The sequence below is a fragment of the Eublepharis macularius genome, chromosome 4 (assembly GCF_028583425.1).
Source record: "Eublepharis macularius isolate TG4126 chromosome 4, MPM_Emac_v1.0, whole genome shotgun sequence".
NCBI classification, from domain to species: Eukaryota; Metazoa; Chordata; class Lepidosauria; order Squamata; family Eublepharidae; genus Eublepharis; species Eublepharis macularius.
Window position 1 is genome coordinate 93,055,074 of NC_072793.1, and position 21,189 is coordinate 93,076,262.

Consider the following 21,189-nt stretch of genomic DNA (forward strand, 5'->3'; position numbering starts at 1 on the left):
AAAACTGGAAATGATACCAAGCTTTTAAGCCACTAGCAAATGCTTTTCTCAGTTCCCCATCAGTGGAAAGGCAAATTCAGCCATCATTCAAGAGGTGGAATCTTTTATTTAGATATTTATACCATATTTCTCTCCCCAACAGAGCCTAAAGCAGCTTACAACATAGCTCTCCCTCTCCACTTTACCTTCACAACAGCCCTGTGATATAGATTAGGCTAAGAGAGTGACTGACTCAAGATTACCCTGCAAACTTCCAGAGCACAGTGAGATTTCAAACTTGAATCTTCCAAATCCTAGTCTCTCATCACCACCCCACACTGGGCCGGTCATTCAGGAAGAAAACCTTCATAGCTCTGTTTCTATGGTTTCATCCCTCACCAGCTCAGACTGAAAGCCCAACACCATGAAGACATGACCAACTGAAGAAATCCTTTTCATTGCTGCTCAGTTGGGAAAGAGATGGCAACTGAGTGGGAAGGGCCACTGTAATGAAAAATCTGGTTCTCAAGTATTACAGTGGCTGTGAAAGATAAAAACACTGGAAGAGTAACTTAAGCACCTCTAAAAATGTTTAACTGGGCCTTAGAACTTGTGGAGGTGGTAGCAGAGTATTGGAAAGTGGCTCTGCAGGACACAATCATCAAGATGCAACATTCTCCTCAGAGCCACATAGGTTACTGGTTTTAAGCAACATATGGTAACTGAAGACACCCATCCAAGTCCCTTTGTTATCTAAGGAGGCCCAGGCAGCTGGATACTATCCCATGAGTTCAGCATTGTGGTCCATGGTTGACAGGGGTGACAGCCAAACAGCTGTCCAGCTGAGGAAATTCCTAGTACTGTAGCCTTACACAGTATGAAACTCCACTGTTCCACAGGGGAGGATGAGAGTCAAGGGCACAACCAAGCCCTGTCTCATCCCAAGCACAAAAGTAAAGCAGTTTCAATGTACTTACTACAAACCTACTGTTCACTTTCTCCAGTATCCGCTTCTCATTCAAAGCCATGGCTTCCCCTTTTCTCTTTTTTATTCGCTTCTTCTCAAGCTTTTTGCAGGCATACATCTTTCCAGTAGCTCGTACTTGGCAAGCACATACCTTGAGAGAAGAGAAATCCTTAGGAAAATATAATTGATAATTCTTAGGGTTTTTTCAGTTCCATCAAAGAGGTTTTTAAATTCTGAAATAATCACTCCCACTTAGCTTCAAGTAAAATGCTATAATAGAGATTAAATGGTTTATTGTGATATACTGTGAAAACTACAGCTTATACTGGAAAAATTGGTTCATGCCTCTTGTTGCTGTTAAAAAAGTGCAAATCCACCCTTCTGGGCTCAGAAGCAGTTATGCCAAAAATACACTGTTTAAGACGGTGTTCTTATGATTATGCAGCCCTAGAATCCGTCTGCCTGGAAAGTGGTATTTGTATCAATAACAGAAGCAGAAGAAAGAGCCCAACAATGCCATCCTAATAAGTAAACCTCATTTAATAGACCTGAATAGGATTCTGAGTAGACTCATTTAGGATTGCTCTCCAAGATGGCATGGCACTCAGTAAAATACCAAAGTTCAAATGGGTAATTCTGTGCATCAGTACCCAGCTAACCAGAAGCACCTACATACAAGGTTAACATTTGAGTCCAGTAGCATCTTAAAGCCCAACAAAATTTTCCAGGTATAAACTTTGACTCATGAAAGCATATACCCTGGAAAATGTTGGTCTTTAAGGTGCTACTGGACTCAAATTTTGTCCTGTTGCTACAGACTAACATGGCTACCCATCTGAAGCTAACTGCATATATTATTATGGAATAATAATATTGCAGTTCACAAAGCCATCAAGGGGTGCACATAAGATCTGTACGCAGATGACCACCACCGACCTACCATCTGGATAACCACATAGCCACATAGTCCCACAAAGAAGCCTGACACTTGGGCGCGTTATTAAAAGGGAAATTTAAATTAACTATCTTGGAATATAATTCCTGATGGCAGCAATCTACCCAAAGGGTGTAAGAAGAGGGTTAAAGGCAAAATCTAACTGAAAAATAAAGAGGGTTGTAACACTATGATTGGTTTTTCATGCTGGATTTTATTTAAGAATATTTAACATTTAATGTTTTTATTATATTTTTTTCGGTATTATGGAATACCAAAAAAAAAATATATGCTATGCTATTGCTTCTTGAAAGCAAGCAGGGAAGCACCTTTTGTAATGAGAGTACATACCTCTCCAAAGCCTCCCTTTCCTAGTACACGATATTGGCGGAAAGTGTTCTTGGTCACATGCCGCCTGAGAACAGAACAAAGAAAAACGGAGTGAACTAGAAGGAATCAACTGAAAGGGTGCAAAGGTTCCGTGCATCCTTGTGCTGCAATTTATGCAAAACTACACTATTACAATTAATCCGGCTGCGGCACATGAAAGGGACTAGGAGCTTGTAGTCTGCAGGTTACAAGGCTGGCCACAGCAAAAATCATGACAGCAAAAGTCATGACTGATTTTGACACCAACCAGCAGCATCTTCTTGCTTGACAGACAGTGAACAGATTAAGGGACATGAAACACACTCCTTATTAGGACCAGGCCAAATAAAGCATATCTAACACATACCACTGAAACCACAGCCGTGTGGGGTTTACCTTTCCAGATATTTCCATTGCAGAAAACGATTGAAATAGATGCTGTCAAGGTAGTCAGCAAAAGGTGCTACACTCAGATAGTCGTGGATGAGTCTGGGGAAGGAAACAGAACCTATCAGAAATAGTGAGGTTTTGCTATGCAGGAACATGTAGAGGACAGATAGTGCTGTGTGCTCATCAGGCTTCAAAAGCTTGATAATTTTCAAAGGCTTTGAAGAGCTCTTGGCTTATGAGGCCAGGACTGGACCAATGACCTCAGACATCATGATGAGGACAGGCCCAGGATATCCAATCTGGAGAGCAATAGGAAGGAACGAGATTGGCACTTCCCTTTGCAGAGGCTGGCAGCAAAAGCAGGGTCCAGACCAGAGGCTCTTTGTTCCTAGAACACCACTGCTTATGACACAGTGCCAGAGCTTTCTGCACAGTTGCAAGGCCTGGGACAAGAGTCCTGGATTATGATGGGCATTGCCAGCAAGCGGAAGAACACAGGGCAAGCCTTCCAAAGCAATGGTTGTTTTAAAGAAGCTTCCTTTTAATACAGCCTCAGCATTCAAGTACAGCCACAGGCATAAGGACAATTCTCTCTCTCTAGACAGGGAAGGACTGATATTTACTGATAAGGCTATGAAGCAACAACTGAGACAGTGTGAAAAGTTTTGAAGATAGAGAAAAGGTACCAAAGAAAGCAAGGTACATGTCAAAAGATTCCTTGCACTCGAACATCACAATAGTTTGTCAGCTGTTTTCCCACTCACCATCAGAGTTGGGTTTGCTATCAAGCAACTCAAAATATAACACCAATTGACTCTCACATAGGAAAAAAATAACTGCCTGTGGAAGTAATTCCAGCATTTGCTAGAGGAAAATAGTCCCATGATGGGTGAACTGGAAAGGCAGCCAGCAGCTTGGGTCACATGGAATATTTCCAACTGTACAGCAGGACTTTCTCAAACCCACTCAGTAACCCAAAATGCCCCCCAAATGCTGCTCCTGGGTTTCAGGGCACACACATACCCCATGCCAGAACAGCATGCTGGTGTGGAGGTGTGCAACAGGAGAAGGGAACTAGCAAAATATTACCCCCTTTCCATTAGCAGCAGTCTTCTGCAGTCCATCCCAGTGCCTACTGTCCTAGGAAAAATATGGCTATTCTAAACCAAATTCCTCCCAATTTTCTGACTCACTTGGTAGATTCCTTAAAGAGCTCTTTACATGGTTCCTGTTCCAGTCGCTCTGAGCATAGATTTACTAACTGTGAGGGAACTTCAGGCACATGGTCTGCACTCTGAGAACAAAAGATCAGGGTCAAACATGGAAAATTACACTTGTGTATGAACAAGCAGCTAGCATAAACACTTGCACCAGATGGTTACATTCAGGCTCATGAGGCTGTGTGCTTGACTCAACTTTCATCAGGGTAATTTCAGCTCTCACTACAGCAACTTACTATACAGTTCATCAGTGCAATGGCCATAAGCTATCCACTCAGCTCCTTTTCTTCACTGCTACAATTTGAGAAGGTTCTTACCTTAGGGGTCAGGTACGTCTCAATGAGGGACTGCCCACACTCCTTCCGTTTTTCATCAGGAGTTACTTCGTACTCTGCCTACAGAGAAAGGACAGAAAGCATCACCTATTTGCCACCGAAGGGATCCAGATCAATCATGGAAAGCCTAGGATACTAGAAACTGGGAGACCCAGTTCAAACCCTCATTTAGCCACGCAACTCGTTGGTCCAGCCATGTTCTCACAGCCTAACCTACTGTACAGGGCTGTTGTGGAGGACCATGTACACTGCCATGAGTTCCTCGAAGGAAAGGCAAAATAAAAAAGGTCTGGATAGATGATCAAATGCTTTGAGACAGATGAGGAAAACTACAGAACATCCACTACCTGCCTAAATATTCCTTGTGAGGAATTCATTTTCCCGATCCACTTCAAGCATTCAACCACATAACACACAAATCAACTCTGAACAGGACTGCTACAGAAGCAACAAGATTGTATTTGCAGAAGCAACAAGATTGTACAGCCCGGAAAACCCACAACAACCAAGATTGTATTTATTTACTTCAATTATACCCAGTCTTTCTCCCCAATGGGGACTCAAAACAGCTTACATAATTTCCTGTCCTCCATTTGATTCTCACCATAACTTTGAGGTAGGTTAGGCTGAGAAGCGTGATTGGCCCAGCAAACTTTCATGGCAGAGTGGGGATTCAAACCTGGGTCTCTCAGATCCTAGTCTAAAAATTTAACTACTACACCAGCCACCTTTATTCATCCAGACTTGCATGCAGACACCCATGCACAACCACCAGAGGGAACAGGTCCACATAAATGTGCTTACCAAGGCATCCAGGAACTTGACACAGCGCATCAGCTCCACCCGGGTTTCACAGAACTGCCGGAAGAGCAGACGCCCAATGGGCTGCTTCTCACACAAACTGTGGTAGTCCCGCTCTGGAAAGAGAAGCAGAATTAGATACTGGCCAACATCCATATGACAGTCAAGGAAGGCTCAAGAGAGGAGACTTAAACCATCTTCTCAAGAACACAATGTTATTTCTACAGTGTCCATCAGCTTACAGATGAGATAAGTACCATTTCTGGAAATCAAAAATCAAGGAATACGATCCATCCTAGCCATAAGAGTAGGCAAAGTCTTTGACAAACAGCCTGGTCTCCCCCACACCTCCATTTCCATTTCGAAACGGATCTCATTCTCAAGCTGTATACCACTTTTACTTGCAAGGTTTTAAGAGTATCAGATCTTTTCTCCTGGTAACAGAACAGAGGAGAGGTCAAATTGCACAATACTCCCACTGCTCATTGGAAAGTTTAGAAATGAACATAGGTACAAACTGCACTACAGAATATAGCATCCAAGTAAGGAAAATGATTGATCCTATTTATTCCTAAGAATCTCATTATAGCAGCATGGAGATACCAATCCTTTCTCAAGAAGCTTTCTTTGCAAGTGATGGGCACACTCACTGTTCCCGAGGATGCTTTCTCTATAATGTACATGAAATCCACTGGACTTTACACTTCTCCAGTAAAACACACATACACATATGTACATACGCACATAACAGGAGTATGGATTAAAGTATATTATATCACAGTAGTACAAGTGTATTCTAGTGAATTGTGTATTAATTTTAATGTAGTTTTTTTAATAGGTTGCACAATCACACAGATGTTCCTTTCATCTTTGACAACCAATTAAAAGTAGTGAACAGTAGTAGATAAATGGCTCATTCGTTGTTAGAATGGACCAATGATGATCTCCTCACTTTACTTTTTCTGTCACTTTCTAATGATTTATATAGCTTATCTTGCATCTGGATGTAGCATCACTTTTTGGCTAGGTAGAATGTCACATGATTGAAAATCTGAACAAGTGGCTAAATTTAAAGCCAATCATATTTTTATATTTATGTCACATGTGAAAGATCTTAGATTTCTCAGTGACAGCATATATCAATTAGTATAAAAGATGCCACTCAGATAAGGCATTGACATTTTGCTGAATGAAATCTCATGAATATCTAGGTGAGAAACATATATTTGTATGTGTGCTTACTGAAAATTCAATGCATTTTGTAGTAAATCTGATTCTAAATCAATCTTAGATTTAATTGAGAGATGTTAGGAATTCTCTCTAGAAGCTAAAATGACGAAACTGAGGCTCTCTTATTTTGGTCACATCATGAGAAGGCAAGATTTTCTGGAAGGGTCAATAACGCTAGGAAAAGTGGAAGGCAGCAGGAAAAGAGGAAGACCTAAAACAAGATGGCTTGACTCCATAAAAGAAGCCACGTCTTCCAGTTTGCAGGATCTGAGCAAGTCTGTTAAAGATAGGACGTTTTGGAGGTCTTTCATTCATAGGGTCACCATAGGTCAGGGGTGACCTGATGGCACGTAACATGTGTGCGCGCACATACACACGCACAGAGGAGAGTTAATACATTGTTCCATTCATTGTTCCATTATCAGAGATTTTATTTTAATAATTCTTTGTATTTTGATAGCTTGCTTTATTAAATGTTTACTTCAATAAAGAATGAATATTGAACTCTAAAAGAAGTCTGTGTGCCTTGATGGGAAGAATTAATACAAGGAGAACCCCTGTAAAGTATTTCCACTAATTGACAAGCTATCCAAAAGACAGATCTCTATTTTAAGTCTTATATCTAAGGCATTTACAGCTATTCAGAGTTGGGATACAAATCTTGACACTGGATGGTTTGTAAGCTTTAATGAGACACGGATAAGCAATATGTTGCGCGCGTGCATGCACCCCTTTTCATAATGTTCACTTTGGGGCATTTCTTCTTCTCTTTTGCTTCTGCAACAGGGCACAGAATCACCTGGCCACCTGGCCTGAAAAGCTGCTTAACACAGCTATAAATAATTTATGGTAGGTCCTTTCATTCTAATAATTTGTCAGGTTGTTTTTCCGACCTCCACTGATAACGTATACACTCCAAAATCTTACTTGTTTTCATATTAAGCTGGGGCAGGGGAGGGGGAGACACACACAAGCTCCTTCCTGCTTCTGCTCTCTTGTCGTGTTTGTCTTCAGTAGATAAATGAAAATAATGTACATTGGAGTAAAGAATCCTAGCATCATATGTACACTGATAGAAATCTGAACTGGAGGTGACACAGAGTTTTGGTGGATGGCTCAATGAAAACATCAACTCAGGAGTGGGTGAAAGAGGCATATTCCATGCAAAAGGTGGTAAAGAAGGGGATTGAAAATAAAACTAATTGCATCTCAGTCATACTGTATCTTATTTTTCCTTCATTGTGAAATCCAGTTCATGTACCCTGTAATTTGTAAAATCCTTGGTTGGCACACCTACAAAAAAAGATTAACGCATTTGGGACTTCCTGATCTTGAAAAGTGACTGGACAGTGGTGGTGGGGTAGACATAACAGGATTTTACAAGATTATGCTGGGATTAGAGAAAGTAGATGATGAACATTTTCTCCGTCTCCCTCAGTACAAGAACTCAAGAGTTACCCAATGAAAGTGATGGGCAGTAACTTCAGGAAAGATAAAAAGAAGTAATTTCTTTACACAACACACGCTGCCAGAAGATGGGGCAATGACGTTTAAGCTTAGATGGCTTTAAAGAAAGGTATTATGTTAACCATGATGGCTAAAGGCAGCATGCCGTTGAATACCAATTGCTTGGCTCCTGCCCTGATTTTGGGTTTCTCAGGGCATCTGATGGCCACTGCATGAAACAGCATGTTCAACTAGATGGACCTTTAGTCTGAGGCAGCAGATCTCATGCTCTTATGTTTATGCTCATGACACAAGGCTCCCCCCCTCCCCGCTGCAATGGTCACTGATATTGGTATGCTTACAGGCTGAAAGGAGGCAAGCTAGACAAATTACTTTTGCAGGATCACAACGAGGAGGCCTCCGAAAGATCCAATCATATCAGGTATAGAGATAAGGCTACATTACTCACATCCACTGGAGTTTAATGAAGAGAAAGTAAAGGCAGAGCAATGACATCACATGGGGAAATAGCAGGCAGCCCCATAGGTGGGTAGGTACTTCAGGCTCACAGAAGTCTCATTCATTCATTCATTCTGACATGCTAGCATTTTTCACAACTTACAAGTATCGTCCGCCCCAGAACAGAATTTAGGGATCACTGATACAGAAAAACACAATGATCACAAGGTTTCCAGTTATCTGGGAATAAAGAGCCTCTACAACAGCCACCATCTCTACCCAAACCCCCCAAATCTTCCTTCCCGTTAGAAGGCACACCCAGATCAAGTTAATACAAAATACACAATGCCTTGTAATTGACACATATAACAAAAGCAGAAAGCAAGTGGCATGCCTTTCTTCCAGGCTGCCCTTCTACCGCTATATACCACTTTTGATACACTCCATCCTTCTTCCCAGGCCTTACACACAGCACAAAATTAGGGTTCTGTGAGACCTTGCTCTTTAATATGGCCAAAATTTTATTTTGACTTTCATTTTACAATACAGAACATTTTGCACTACTGCTGTACCCACTATAAACAGCAGTCAACAGTAGTTCTGTCAGCCAATTTTACTACCAAAGAAAGACTTATCCACCAAAAGACTCTGGAAAGACAACCCCTTCAATTCAACTATCATTTCACTGAAGTACACCTTTCAATTTAATGGAAAGAATTAGGATTAAAAACTTGAGACCATTAATTCATGGGATACATCTGCATCAGCAGTGTAACACACTCCATTTTTAGATAATGTTATAAGGTGGTAAACAACAGCTTCACAGGGAGAGGAAGAAGCAATTCTATTCTAGTAAAAACAACCACATGAACAGGTGGGTGGCTGTGTACCCAGTTTAAACGTAATGTTTCAGGTTTTTGCAATAAAACAATAGGGTAAGAGCACTTCTATTATTTTAAGTTTGCTAAGTTAAGGATTTGTGTATTTGCTGAAACAGGTATCTCCACTGAACTCATGGAGTCCCACCCGCCTTGCAGTAATCGTTAGTCATCATTTCCCAAGAAGCTACTCTTCTGCTCAACTCTCTCATGGAGCATGTTGCAAGTACTCTTCTCTGCAAGGCAGTTTCTCTAAGGAAGTTGTGGTTTCCTGATTTGTGAATATGCTCAGAGAAAACAACGCCAGCCTAGAAAGGGTGGAGGACAGGGGAGGGGAAAGGGGCCACATACAAGTGGTACTGTTTCCTTCTCTGCCAGGAAATGAGTGTATTGAATGAAGGAAGGTGAAGGGGTCAGAGCCTGGCAGCCTAGAGGATTCCACTGGATCAAGGGTACTGTCGCTGGGAAACTTGGCCTCTTTCAAGACAAGGCCCTGCAGCAGGTAAACAACTCCTCCCCCAAAATAGAGGAAAGAAAAATTGCTTTTTGCTTGTCATGCAGACTGCTTCTCTCACAAGACAGAGAGCTTGTAGAATGAGTTCACACATTCTGGAAGACAAATACACACAGCAGGGGTTCCTTATCACATGCATATGTCTTTCAGATTGTCAGTCTGGTTCACAGTTTCATCAACTACCCATTTATTTATTACCTTTGTATTCCACCTTTCTTTTCTCATGAAACTCAAGGCAGCATATAGGTGGTGGTTCCCAGGAGGTCTCCAAGCCAGACCCTGTCCAGATCCAGGAAGGTTTAGCTTTAGCCAGTTGGCTGCACCATGTGATCATATATGCACCAGCTGTACACACTAAGAGTGTGTGTGTCGTGCCTTCAAGTCATAGCTGACTTATGGTGACCACTGGCGGGGTTTTACATGGCAAGAGACTATCAGAGGTGGTTTGCCATTGCCTGCCTCTGCAGCCCTGGTCTTTGCTGGAGATCTCCCATCCAGTTACTAACCAAGGCTAACTCTGCTTAGCTTCTGGTATCTGAGGAGATCAGGCTCACCTGGGCTATCCAGGTCAGGGCGTACACACTAAGACTAAATTAGCACTAACTGGGGAAGCCTGTAGCAGTGGTGTATTGCGGAAGACAGCACCCATTTGACCTCTCCATCACAGCCTGAACAAGTGTGGCTTGAAGCTTTTCCCAAGAGGTCTTCCACCTAAGGCCTTTTCAGTACATGACTAAGCAGCAGCTTCCTGCTACACTATACAAGGATTACTGTGCTCAATTCCCCCTCTAGAGATGCCACTGAACTGGCTATCAACATTATTGTGGTGGGTGAGCAGTAGCAGAGATGGGAGGAGACACAGGAAGGATCCATTTTTTTAAAAAAAGAGAGAAGGGTTGAACTGAGGAAGATGTGGACGAACAGAGGCAGGGAAATAAGACATACAAGGAGAATGCCACTGCCTAAGAGCTCCAGTTGTGTCCAGTCCAGTTGTGCCTAATCTGCGCTCTTGCAGGGGGAAAAGGAAGACAACTAAAGGAAGGAGGGTTCCATCACTCTCAGAGCGACAGCAGCTACAGATCCGTTCTGTGCCTGGCAACACCATTTTAGAAGCATTTGTAGTCTTTTTAAAAATTGCTGTGAAATCCAAACCTGGAGTGAACATGCAGCACAGAAGCCCAGGTGCCCCCCCCCCCCGGCACATTTTCAGGTGCCACAACAGCCCCCCCCCCATTGCTCTTTTGACAACTGAAAAGGTGCAGGGGGGAGAAACAAGAGCTTGTGGGGTCGCCATGCCACATGCTCTTCTAATATGGTATCAGCAGCCACAGAATGGACCCGTGGCTGTTGTCACTTGTAGCTTGGCCCTCAGTGGGAAAAAGCTCAATCTACTTCCTGCCTCTAGGGATTATGGGAGGGAGAGCCCAAACAGCAGGATGTCCTCTTTCCCTCTACTGAAAAGAGCGACTTTACAGGAGAGAAAAATCATGAGGACTGCTCCAGCAGCAGTGATGGTAGAAGAAAGTGACATGCAAACTACGACAGGTCTAACCAGAAGTCAGATGTGTGAGCCATGTAGAAAGTTTCAATATGCAGCAATGGTACACTGGCAGAACACCAGCAGTGAATTTCATCTTCCATCAAACACAAGATAATGCACATCGGAAGGAATAATTAAGTGAAACCACTCAAGGAAAAAGCCTGGGCGTCACTGTGGGCAGCACAATGAAACCTTGGCTTAGTCCATAGTTAGGATCAGCAAGGGAAAAAAACCAGGAGAAGCTGAACAGAACATTGAGCTGTTTTCTGAAAGGTCACATAAGGAGGCTGGACTGCGATCTAAAAATCAGTATTCAGAATGTCAGTCTTCCAAATAATAATGCAGCAGTCAGCATGAATAATTAGGCAGTGCAGAAAATCATCAAGATTTTATGGGATGAACTTCTCTCACTCAGCTCAGCAACCTTTTTATACTACAGCCTAGTTAACTGAACTATTTAGAACGGACAATTTCAATGCTATTCAGAACTTTTAAAAGATGTCACACAGCTTCCCTCTTGCAGAGTCAAAAAAGATTATTTTGTCTCCATCAGAAGTCAGCTCACAGCGCTCCTTTCCTTAATACAGCTGTAGGACTGGAAAATTATATTCCTGAAGAAAAGCCTTATCTGAATAAATCTGAGCCTTAAAAAGAATAGGTAGCCCTGGTTCACTCTAGGGAGAATGAAATTCAAGACCTCCTTTTAAAAATTCACATCAGCAGCATAAATGCCCATGATCCAGGCTAGAAGAATCACTGTTGCCATCTATGAGGAAGCTCATACTTTGCCACACACTAACACAGTGTACAATTTCCTTTCCAATGGCCTGGCTGATCATGTATTACAAGTGACAAGAAACCCTGAACTAAATATTCAGTAACTGAGTTGCCCTGACCCTTTGCTGTATCTAAGGCTCCCTGCATATACTAATCGCCCCCCAAATTTCTTGTACTACCGAAGGTATCAGTCCTTAAAAGGAAATCTTAAACTCTTTAATCTTGGGATAGATCCTCAAACAGATGTCAGATCTCAGTTCCCAAGATGGCACATCAGCCGCTACCTGAGATCCTGGAGAGCTGCTGACAGTCAGACTAGACAATACTGACCTTGATGGCCTAATGCTAAACAAAGGAGCTTCACGTGTTCAGGGTGGGGCAGAAGGCAGCATTCATTATCACAGATGTGATCCTCACCCAATGTATGCCGAAGATCTTCACATTGGCTGATGTGTGGAAACTGCAACATTTGGCGCCATTTCTTGCTTTTGCCCTTTCGGTTCCCTCCTCCACCTGAGTAAGACATGTAACAAATATATATATAGTTAACAAACCAAGAACAGGAGCTAACCAGAGTGCATAACTTAACAAGTTTTTATCTGTATCAAGTTCTTCCCTAGCGCTACTCACACAGACATCTCAGAAGAACCATCTCCAATCACAGATGAGGAAACTGAAGATCAGATTGGCAAAGAGCTTGTTTCAGGTCATGGAGTGCGTCCCTGTAACTAACCTTCACTAGGCTGAATACACAATGCACTGAAACACACTCTCCAAGATTCCCTCGCATATCACCATTACAGCACGCACTGCTGTCTAGTGGTTCAATGCCAAGTCTTTGTATGCTAAGAAAGGGAACCTCCTCTAGAAGAATAAATGTGGCATTGGGAGACAGCAGTCCCTAAGCATGTACTTCATGCTGAAACTGACTCATAAGGCAGCCATAAGTTAGTCACTTGAATTTGAAGCACTAAACAGAAATTCCTCTCCAAGGAATGGAATTAGGGTTAATTAGCATCCTGAAAGTAGGAGCTAAGTAGCGCTACAGAGTCCACAATGCTAATAAGAGATATTAGGGTTAATTGCCCAGTCATTCTGGCCTGCCCTCAGGCACTATTATTCAAGGAAAGAAAAGATTAAAAATACTGCCAGTTCTACATGCACCACCTACTCCTCAAATGACATCAGCAGCCATGAAAATGAATCTCCACAGCAGCCACTACCTTCCCACCCAGACAGGCAAATCATATATATGGGGCATTTTATTGCCCCAACCAAAGCCTACCAAACTGCAGCTGACTAATCATACCCTTTTTTAAACTTTAAATTTCTTTCCCACAGGGATTAGGGCAGTTATAGCGTTATCTAATATGGTCCTCTTAGCAAAGAGATTTGACTGAGCGATAGAGACACACCTAAGACCACCGCTGGAGTTTCATGACTGAGAAGGGATTTGAACTTGGGTTTACCAGATCCAAAGTTAACAGTCAGGCTTTCAAGTAACAAACTCATTCTTGACCAGAGAAAAAATTGTCTATTAAGAAACAGATGCTAGCATACCTTTGAAAAAAAAAGTGATCCTTAGCAAACAACCAATGTGGTTAAAATATATCCTGCTAGGCTGCTTTCCTGCGACCACCGGAAGCCTCTTACATGCAAACAAGGAGGGGGACTGGAGGAAACAATCAGCTGCACAGTATACACAAGGACCTACCAGGTATTGCAAAGTATGAGGAACCTCCAGTTGGCCTTTGGTGGGCCAACAAGAATAGTGTGGTAATTAGCCCAACCGTTTAAAGGATATGGCACAGAAAATCTTCTGTACACCTGAGTTACAAAGCAGTTCCATAATAATCAATAGGAATTTCCTAATCTTTACAATGGGAGAGAAACAGAACCCCAAGAAAATAAGAGACTGAAGTTTCAGAGAAGCTACTATTTGGCCAAAATCATTACACTAAGAGAACTGAGGATAGGCAAACGACTTAAGGCTGAAGGCAAAGAGCATTGTGACAAGTGTTGCTGATCCTGCATTGGCACTATCAGCATGGATGGGTGAATACATAAGCATATATAAATTCTTGCTTCCCCCCCCCCACCCGAAGCAGCATTGCCTAAACAGGCCAATACGTGTGCCATGTGATTGACTGTACAAACCTAGGAAGGAAGTGAATTAAGGCACTGGGCAACCAGCTGCACAATACTTGCTCATTACCCTAAAACTGCAGCATTACAAAGAGAGAAAGCAATTGGAGAAAGACAGGTCCACAATTTAGAGAGGTTTCCGTGATATAGCCTCACAAACTGAACATCCATTAAGGTCAGAGCCAATGATTTAATTTCTCCTTATCCTAAAGAAATCCAGCAGAAGTGAAAGAAAAGTATCTCAACCATCATGCCATACAACCTTATCTCTGCTGAACACAGCCACTAAAGCAGAAGCACTTACGGAGGAAAGGAGATAAGATGTGCTCCTGTACCTTCCCCTGCACAAAGTCAAAGCTGGCCACATGTTCACAACTGTTTGAAAGTAGAATATACATTATGCACAGAAACATCCTGAGAGCGTTAACTTTTTTTCTATTGGTGAAGGTTAAAGTTTCATTAACCCTTGGTTGTGAATACTGGCATATGAGATTTCACCAGGTATTTTAAGCCTGAAGAGAAGCATAGCAAAATAGCCAAACAGGTGGGTTTCTCAGGGCCCTACATCATCCTTGACTAGCAGAAGTAGTTATATAAAGTAACAAACATATATAAATTGCTTAATTGACAGAAATTACAGAAACTGTTGGCACAGATTTTAGTTGCTATGGTACAGAATTTTAAGTGGCCAGCACAAACAGCCCTGCATTCAGAACCCCATGTTACTGTGACCTTCACAATGAGCCATATCCTCAATCCTCTTGTAGTTCTGCTGCCGTATTCCAACATGTGAAAGAATTTGTGCAGGGGAGACAGTCTGGCCCCATACTGGCCCAGTGTTCCTTGGCTCATTAACAGAGTATAGTTACTTTAGTAAGTAACAGGTACACTTCCGCAGGATGGGCCAGGGCTAAAAGTACCTAGAGAGACAAGAGCCTGTGGCATGCAGCACTGTTTCTTTTATCTAGAATCATACAAACAGGCAACCCTGTGTAGAAAAGGGCTGGGCAACTTGTTCAGCATTTAGAGCAGCTTTAAGTGTAGCAGATTTCATACCTAGATAACAAGGTGATGTAAGAAACAGCACAGTAAATACAAGTAAAATCTATGCAACAAGAACAAACACCTATTTCACCACAAAATACATTTTTCTGGTATATGCACATTATACATGCACACATTTCATGTGCCAGTATGTCTGTCTGTTCCTACTCCAACATGCTTTCTGTATGGGAAATCTGCCACATTTGAAATGGCTTTGAGAGGCCATCTTGGAAGCATATGATGAGCTCAAGGGATCCATCCAGTCTGTGGAGATACTTTAACCCAACTGCAATACACTGCATAAAAGATGCATGGAAGTAGTAGGTTTCAGTGGTAAGTGAGCATAAAGTACTCTATTATTTATACCGTGCCTTTCCTCATGGTTCAACATGGCTCACAATACATAATTTAAAAAAATCCAAGTAACAATAAAGCCCCAGTTTACCCTGAACCTAATAAAATGGCTGCAACTTACACTCCATTAAAAGCTCTGGTAAATACAACAGCCTTACAGAGCCTCCTGAAAGTTTCCAAAGATGGCACCTCCACCTCACTTCTCAAGAAACTTGCTCCATGAAGTGGGTGCAACCACAAAGAAAGCACAGGTTCTAGGTGATAATCGGTAGGCTACCTTTAGGGAGGAAACACCAAGAAGGTGGCAAGCTGAAGAATGTAGCTGGTACATGAAGACATACAGGAAGAGACAGTACTTTAGATATACAAGTCCCAAGCAATGGAGAGCTTTAGAAGGTCATAATAAGCACCTTGATTTGAACTTGGAAATAAACTGGCAGCCAACGTCACTGAAGTTTTCACAAGATCAGGGCATGACAGATTTGGACCCCCAAATTTTTCACTTTTAGCAAGACAGGCACTAACCACTGTGATCCAATAAATGAAATATAAGTTTTTGGAGTCCTGACCAAGATTTCCATTGCGATTCTAGCCATTCCAATATAATGCTATTTTAGTAATTTCAAGGTAGTCAAAGTATTATTTATGTATCCTTACACAATACAGCACAATGATCTGTATTTGGTACATTAATGTTACAAGCTTACTTTAACTCAAGTGACAGTGCATTCTCTTACTAATTTGAGTTTTCATTGCTGCTATCCCAGAATTTTTATCCCTAGAAAATAATTCCTGGTAGGGGGACTAGAGGTTATAATGTATCTGACTACATTTTCAAATTCAAGTTAGGATCGTAAGTTATGAGGTGGGTTTGGAAAAAATAATATCTGAAATTGTAAGATCTATATACAATTATTGTTTGAGCCTTGAAGGCTCATGGCCATCACATTTTCAAAAGCAATAAAAACTCTGACAATACTACTGCTGAGTATTTAATAGATAGCATTCAAGTTGCAACCCAATTCCATCTGGACAGTTCTGAATAAAAGGAATCTGAATTACTGCCAGAAAACCTCTCTGGCCTACAGCACTGGTTGCCTACTCTTCTTTAAAAAGAGCAATAATTTATAGAAGGGAACTCCTAGGCCACCATTTCATATACTTTAATAGAAGCCCTTACCTCTTTGTAACAGCCTTGTTTATCAATGCTGAATTCTATTTCTCATCAAGAAACCTTTTGCCCCATGGTTAAGAGTCCTTTAATCCCAATATAATTGCCTGAAATATTTTTAAACTGTCCACACTACCCACCCCTTTATCAAACACTATGAGATCCATCATAAATCATCAGTTCACTTCCCCTCCCTTTCATCACAGTTAATTCACTCACAGCGCAATCTTATGCAGAGTTGCTGATTTGATCAAGATTATTCTTTGTTTTGTTTTTTTAATGAGAATACAGCTTTGTGAATTACGTTTTTGAATATGTAGTTGTGGCAATTCTATTACAGGTGTTTTACTAGAAAAATTAGAGGAAATCCTATCTTCAGTAATACAACTTCTGCCTACCCAGGAAACTACTGATGATCAAGACATACCCGTTCCTTTGGATGAAAGAAATGCAAGTATCATACCAAAGAATCAGAATGTACAATGCCCTTAAAAAACCTTTGGTTAGCACCAAATTATCACTTCCATTCTTAGGCCATTTCCTCTACATACAGTTTCTAAATTAAAAACACGCAAGTTTGGGTAGCTGTTTTCCTTTCACATAAATCATACATATGGATTGGGAAATGGTGGTGAAAGCTTTTAGAAGGCTGGGCTGCACGGCTCCATAACCAAGGATTGCAAGCTACATATACTCTCATACTGGTCATGTCTGGACACCCAAGGCAAGAAATCCAGAATACAAGCCTCCAGCCACACAGCCTTCACTATGCTACAAACCCACAGCCATGCAAACAGATCCCAAAGGGCATCTTCCTACCAACCCATCAAAAAGGAAATAATACTTTGCACATATCCTTTAATGCAAAGTCATTGTCCTAGCAGAAGTAAATTCAAAGCCAGGACTGAGGTGCCCTCGGCTTTTTTTGCTGCATACCACCTGGTTCTAGAATTCAACATCCTGAGAATTCCAACTTTCACTGACATGTGTAAACCCCCGGTGAAATATCCCAATTAAACCAGAGTGATAAGAACTTGTATGAATCAGGAGGTGTGCATGTGTTGGGGGTTCAGCATTCTGTAATCCCTTTCCTTTTTCATGATGAAAAGAAAAATAAGCAAAAATGTGAATTTTTTTAAAGAACAGGTGTATGCAGCCCTAAAGCCCAGTGCAAAGGACTGCATTTCTTCCAATATATTTCAAATGTCATATAGTGCTTTTAAAGAGATAGGCAAGTTTGCAAGAACAGATGTAAAGGATTTTTGTGACAGTGTCTGACAAAAGGCTGTCTACTTTCTCAGATCTGCAGTTTTCCTTAAATAAAGTAAGACAAAATGAAACAGTAAGTGGCAGGAAACAACACAGTTAATTTACACCTCTGCTCCAGGATAGCACCTCTGAAAAACAGTACCATTCAGCAATGAGAGGCATTGTTTTATCTTTCACCTCATTCATTTTCTTCTCTACGCAGATCAAAAAAGGTCATAAGAGGCTCTCTCATTTCACTTCACCAGTGATCTCATTCAAATATAAGAACTCATGCACCTGCAAAAATGATAATCTGCCTCAAAGCCTTACTACCCCTTTTCACACACCACCCAATTCAAAGCCTTGCCAGATGAAGAAGAATGGAAAAGGGGCTGCAAAACCTTTCAGTATATAGCTTTAATGTAGGAACCAATCATGCACAGAGGCCTTGTAAGTCAAAAGCCAATTCCATAAACCCTTGAGATTGGTTTTGGTAACAAGCCAAGGCCATAGAAGAGCAAGCAAATATTGTTCTTATGGGAAAATCCATATCAGAGCTACACAGAGTAATTCACATCTGATGCTCCAACTACAACTGCATGGCCTGATGTACACTGTATGATCTCATATGAAGGTATCTTATCAGATTACTGTTCTATCTGGCTTAGTAGCCTACTCTGACTAGCCTCTAGATGAAGGCTTCTTTCAGAACCTGCTACTTGTTCCTTTAAATGAAGATGTTAGGAACCAATCGTGCCCTAACCTCTCTCATGCCCTTAGCATGAGAAGAGTCCAGTAGCACCTTTAAGACTAACCAATTTTATTGTAGCATAAGCTTTCGAGAATCACATTCTCGAACGTGATTCTCGAAAGCTCATGCTACAATAAAATTGGTTAGTCTTAAAGGTGCTACTGGACTCTTTTTGATTTTGCTATTACAGACTAACACGGCTAACTCCTCTGGATCTATTAGCATGAGAAAAATCCTTTGAAGTAGGTTTTTCAGCTCCTCTTAATCTGGAGAGGATCAACCCCATGCCTGGTTTCAAGTTTTTGTTTTTTTGCAAGTGTCACTCTCCTTAGACTCCTAAATCCAGACTAGACAGAAAGCCATTTTCAGGAAATAGTCATGGCGCTCCCACCTGCACCATGCAGCCACAAGTCACTGTTCGTTTGCTTGTGCCTGTCAGATTATTCACAAACTAGCATCCACCTCCTTATGGACAGCTCCTTTACCAAGCTTTCCACACATGCCAGCCATAGGCTTGCTTGCCTGAGACTCAGGCCCTTTACCGTTTACTCCTTCGACACCCCACGAAACCAGTCAAGTCAGCCTGTGGGCCAGATCACCCCGTCCCCTCTTCCTCGCGTGACTTCGCAACTGAGCCCCAGGAGGGCGAGACCTTTGCCTCTTAGTCGCCAAACCACACAGCCAGGCGCCCCCACCGGGCTCCAGAGAAGACACCGCAGCCTGGCTTTTGCCTGGCCACCGCAGCCCACCCCACGCCAGGCACCGCCGTGGCTCCTCTTCCACTTCCCCACAGCGCCCTGCAATGTACTGCAAAGGGGATGCACTGCTGGGCTGGGCCGAACGGGACCTCCGCCGAAGGCTGCTGAACGGCGCGGGTTTGGCCAGCCGCCTTCCCTTCTTTCCCGCGCCAGGCCTGGCTCTTCTGCCGCTGCACGGAGCATGCCCTCACCCTCGCGCGCCTTCAACAGCACTGTGTTGGCCACAATATTCTCGAGCTCCATGGGCCCGCCCGGGGCGCCGCGCCGTTCCGAGTGCTGCCCCCGTCGCCTCCGGCTGCCTCAGCCGCACTCGCTTCAACACGCCTCCGCCTACCGAACTCCGGCACCTCAGTCCCCTCCTCCGCCTGCGCTCCTCCGCCAATCCATTCTGCGCGTGCACCTCCCTCTCGGCCGCTCATTGGCCAACAAAGCTCCCCCGCCTCCTCTCGGCCCTCCTTCTCCCATTGGCCATTTCTAGATAAAGGGGGTGGGGAAGGGCGGGAAGAGGATGCGACGTATCTTTTCTACGTGCTGATTGGTCGCGGCGCGCTTCTAGTTGAGGAGGAAGGCACTCCGCTGATAATCGGGCCTCTGGCGGTCAGGTACAGGATCGGTTTGAGCTGCACCACCCCCACTCTCTGTGCCCCACCTCAACGCTAGAACGTCATTGGACAAGAGTCGGAGACGATCGGAGAAGTGATTGGCAGTTTCAGAGGGCAGGGTCGGTGGTGGATGACTGGCGCTGGGCTGAGGGTGCAGGGGGCGCTCTTGAGGGCTGCCCGATCTCATGCATGTTTCCTCGAATGTAAATATCTCGTTGAATTCAGTAGGAGAAGTCAGGAATTCAGCAAACTTTTAGGGAGCGTCCCAAAACTTTTCCTTCCGCTCTCAGCTAGCCTGAGTTAGAGCTGCTCGGTATTACCACCTTCAGAGGGTAGATCGTCTTGCAGCTCTTGGGACGGTGTGCGTCTTTTGATGCTGCATCCCGTTTCACAGCATACTGTTTAGCTTCCCTGCATCAGATAACCGTGCCTTTTCTATAATGGCTCATTCATCCCTTCCCTCTTCCAGTCTGGCTTATTACTGCAGTGTATCTGGGCTGTATTTTCAGTGGGCCTTGACCATCAGAGGATTTCTTTTCAGATTTTTGTGCTTTTTTGATGGTTATTCGGGTTGAGAGTGGCGCACCTGTCTAGCTTCCCGAGGCAAAAATCTTCCTCTTTTAGATGGTTACGTGGAAACAATTTTTATATAAGTTGTATGTGATGCTGTAATGTTATCTGTTTTGTAGTTCTATACTGTAAGTCACTTCTTGTGAAGGAGTGGGAAAGAAAATCCTACTATATAAAAGGTTAAGTATATTCAAGACACGTCACTTCCTACCCGGGTGCACCGCCAGAGGGTGCTGCTGTGGAGGAAAGCCCGGATGAGGCAGCCAGACCTCCAGGGAGTGTATCATGGTGGGAAGCCCAGGCTGGGATCAGTCGTGGAGCAGGCGGCAATGCCTGTGCCCTGCCTTCACCCAGCTGGGATCAGGAGCGGAGCAGGTGGCAATGCCCAACCCCCATCTTAACCCAGCTGGGACCAAGAGCAAAGCAGATGGCAATGCCCATCCCCCATCTTCATCCAGCTGGGATCAGGATCGGAGAAGGTGGCAATGCCTGCCCCCATCTTCACAGAACTGGGATCAGAAGTGGAGAAGGTGGCAGTGCCCAGCCCCACTTCAACCAGCTGAAGTCAGGCGTGGAGCAGGTGGCAATGTCCATTCCCTCGTCACCCAACTTCGATCAGGAGCAAAGCAGGTGGTAATGCCTGCTTTCCCCCTTCGTCTGGCTGGCATCAGTTGCGTAGCACGTGGCAATGCTGCCCCCCCCACCTT

General features: G+C 43.2%; 1 protein-coding gene across 1 annotated transcript in view; it reads right to left on the reverse strand.

The window, feature by feature from the left end:
• The window catches only part of GRK6 (G protein-coupled receptor kinase 6), a 31,278-nt gene extending 11,680 nt beyond the window's left edge, over window positions 1-19,598 (reverse strand). Inside the window, exons 1-8 of the mRNA XM_054977057.1 lie at window positions 19,502-19,598; window positions 12,257-12,352; window positions 4,999-5,111; window positions 4,177-4,254; window positions 3,833-3,933; window positions 2,646-2,738; window positions 2,232-2,295; window positions 957-1,097 (exon numbers count right to left, since the gene is read on the reverse strand). Coding sequence (XP_054833032.1) covers window positions 957-1,097; window positions 2,232-2,295; window positions 2,646-2,738; window positions 3,833-3,933; window positions 4,177-4,254; window positions 4,999-5,111; window positions 12,257-12,352; window positions 19,502-19,553 — 738 coding nt within the window. The 5' untranslated portion in view covers window positions 19,554-19,598. The remainder of the gene's footprint in view (window positions 1-956; window positions 1,098-2,231; window positions 2,296-2,645; window positions 2,739-3,832; window positions 3,934-4,176; window positions 4,255-4,998; window positions 5,112-12,256; window positions 12,353-19,501) is intronic.
• Window positions 19,599-21,189: the final 1,591 nt, after the last annotated feature.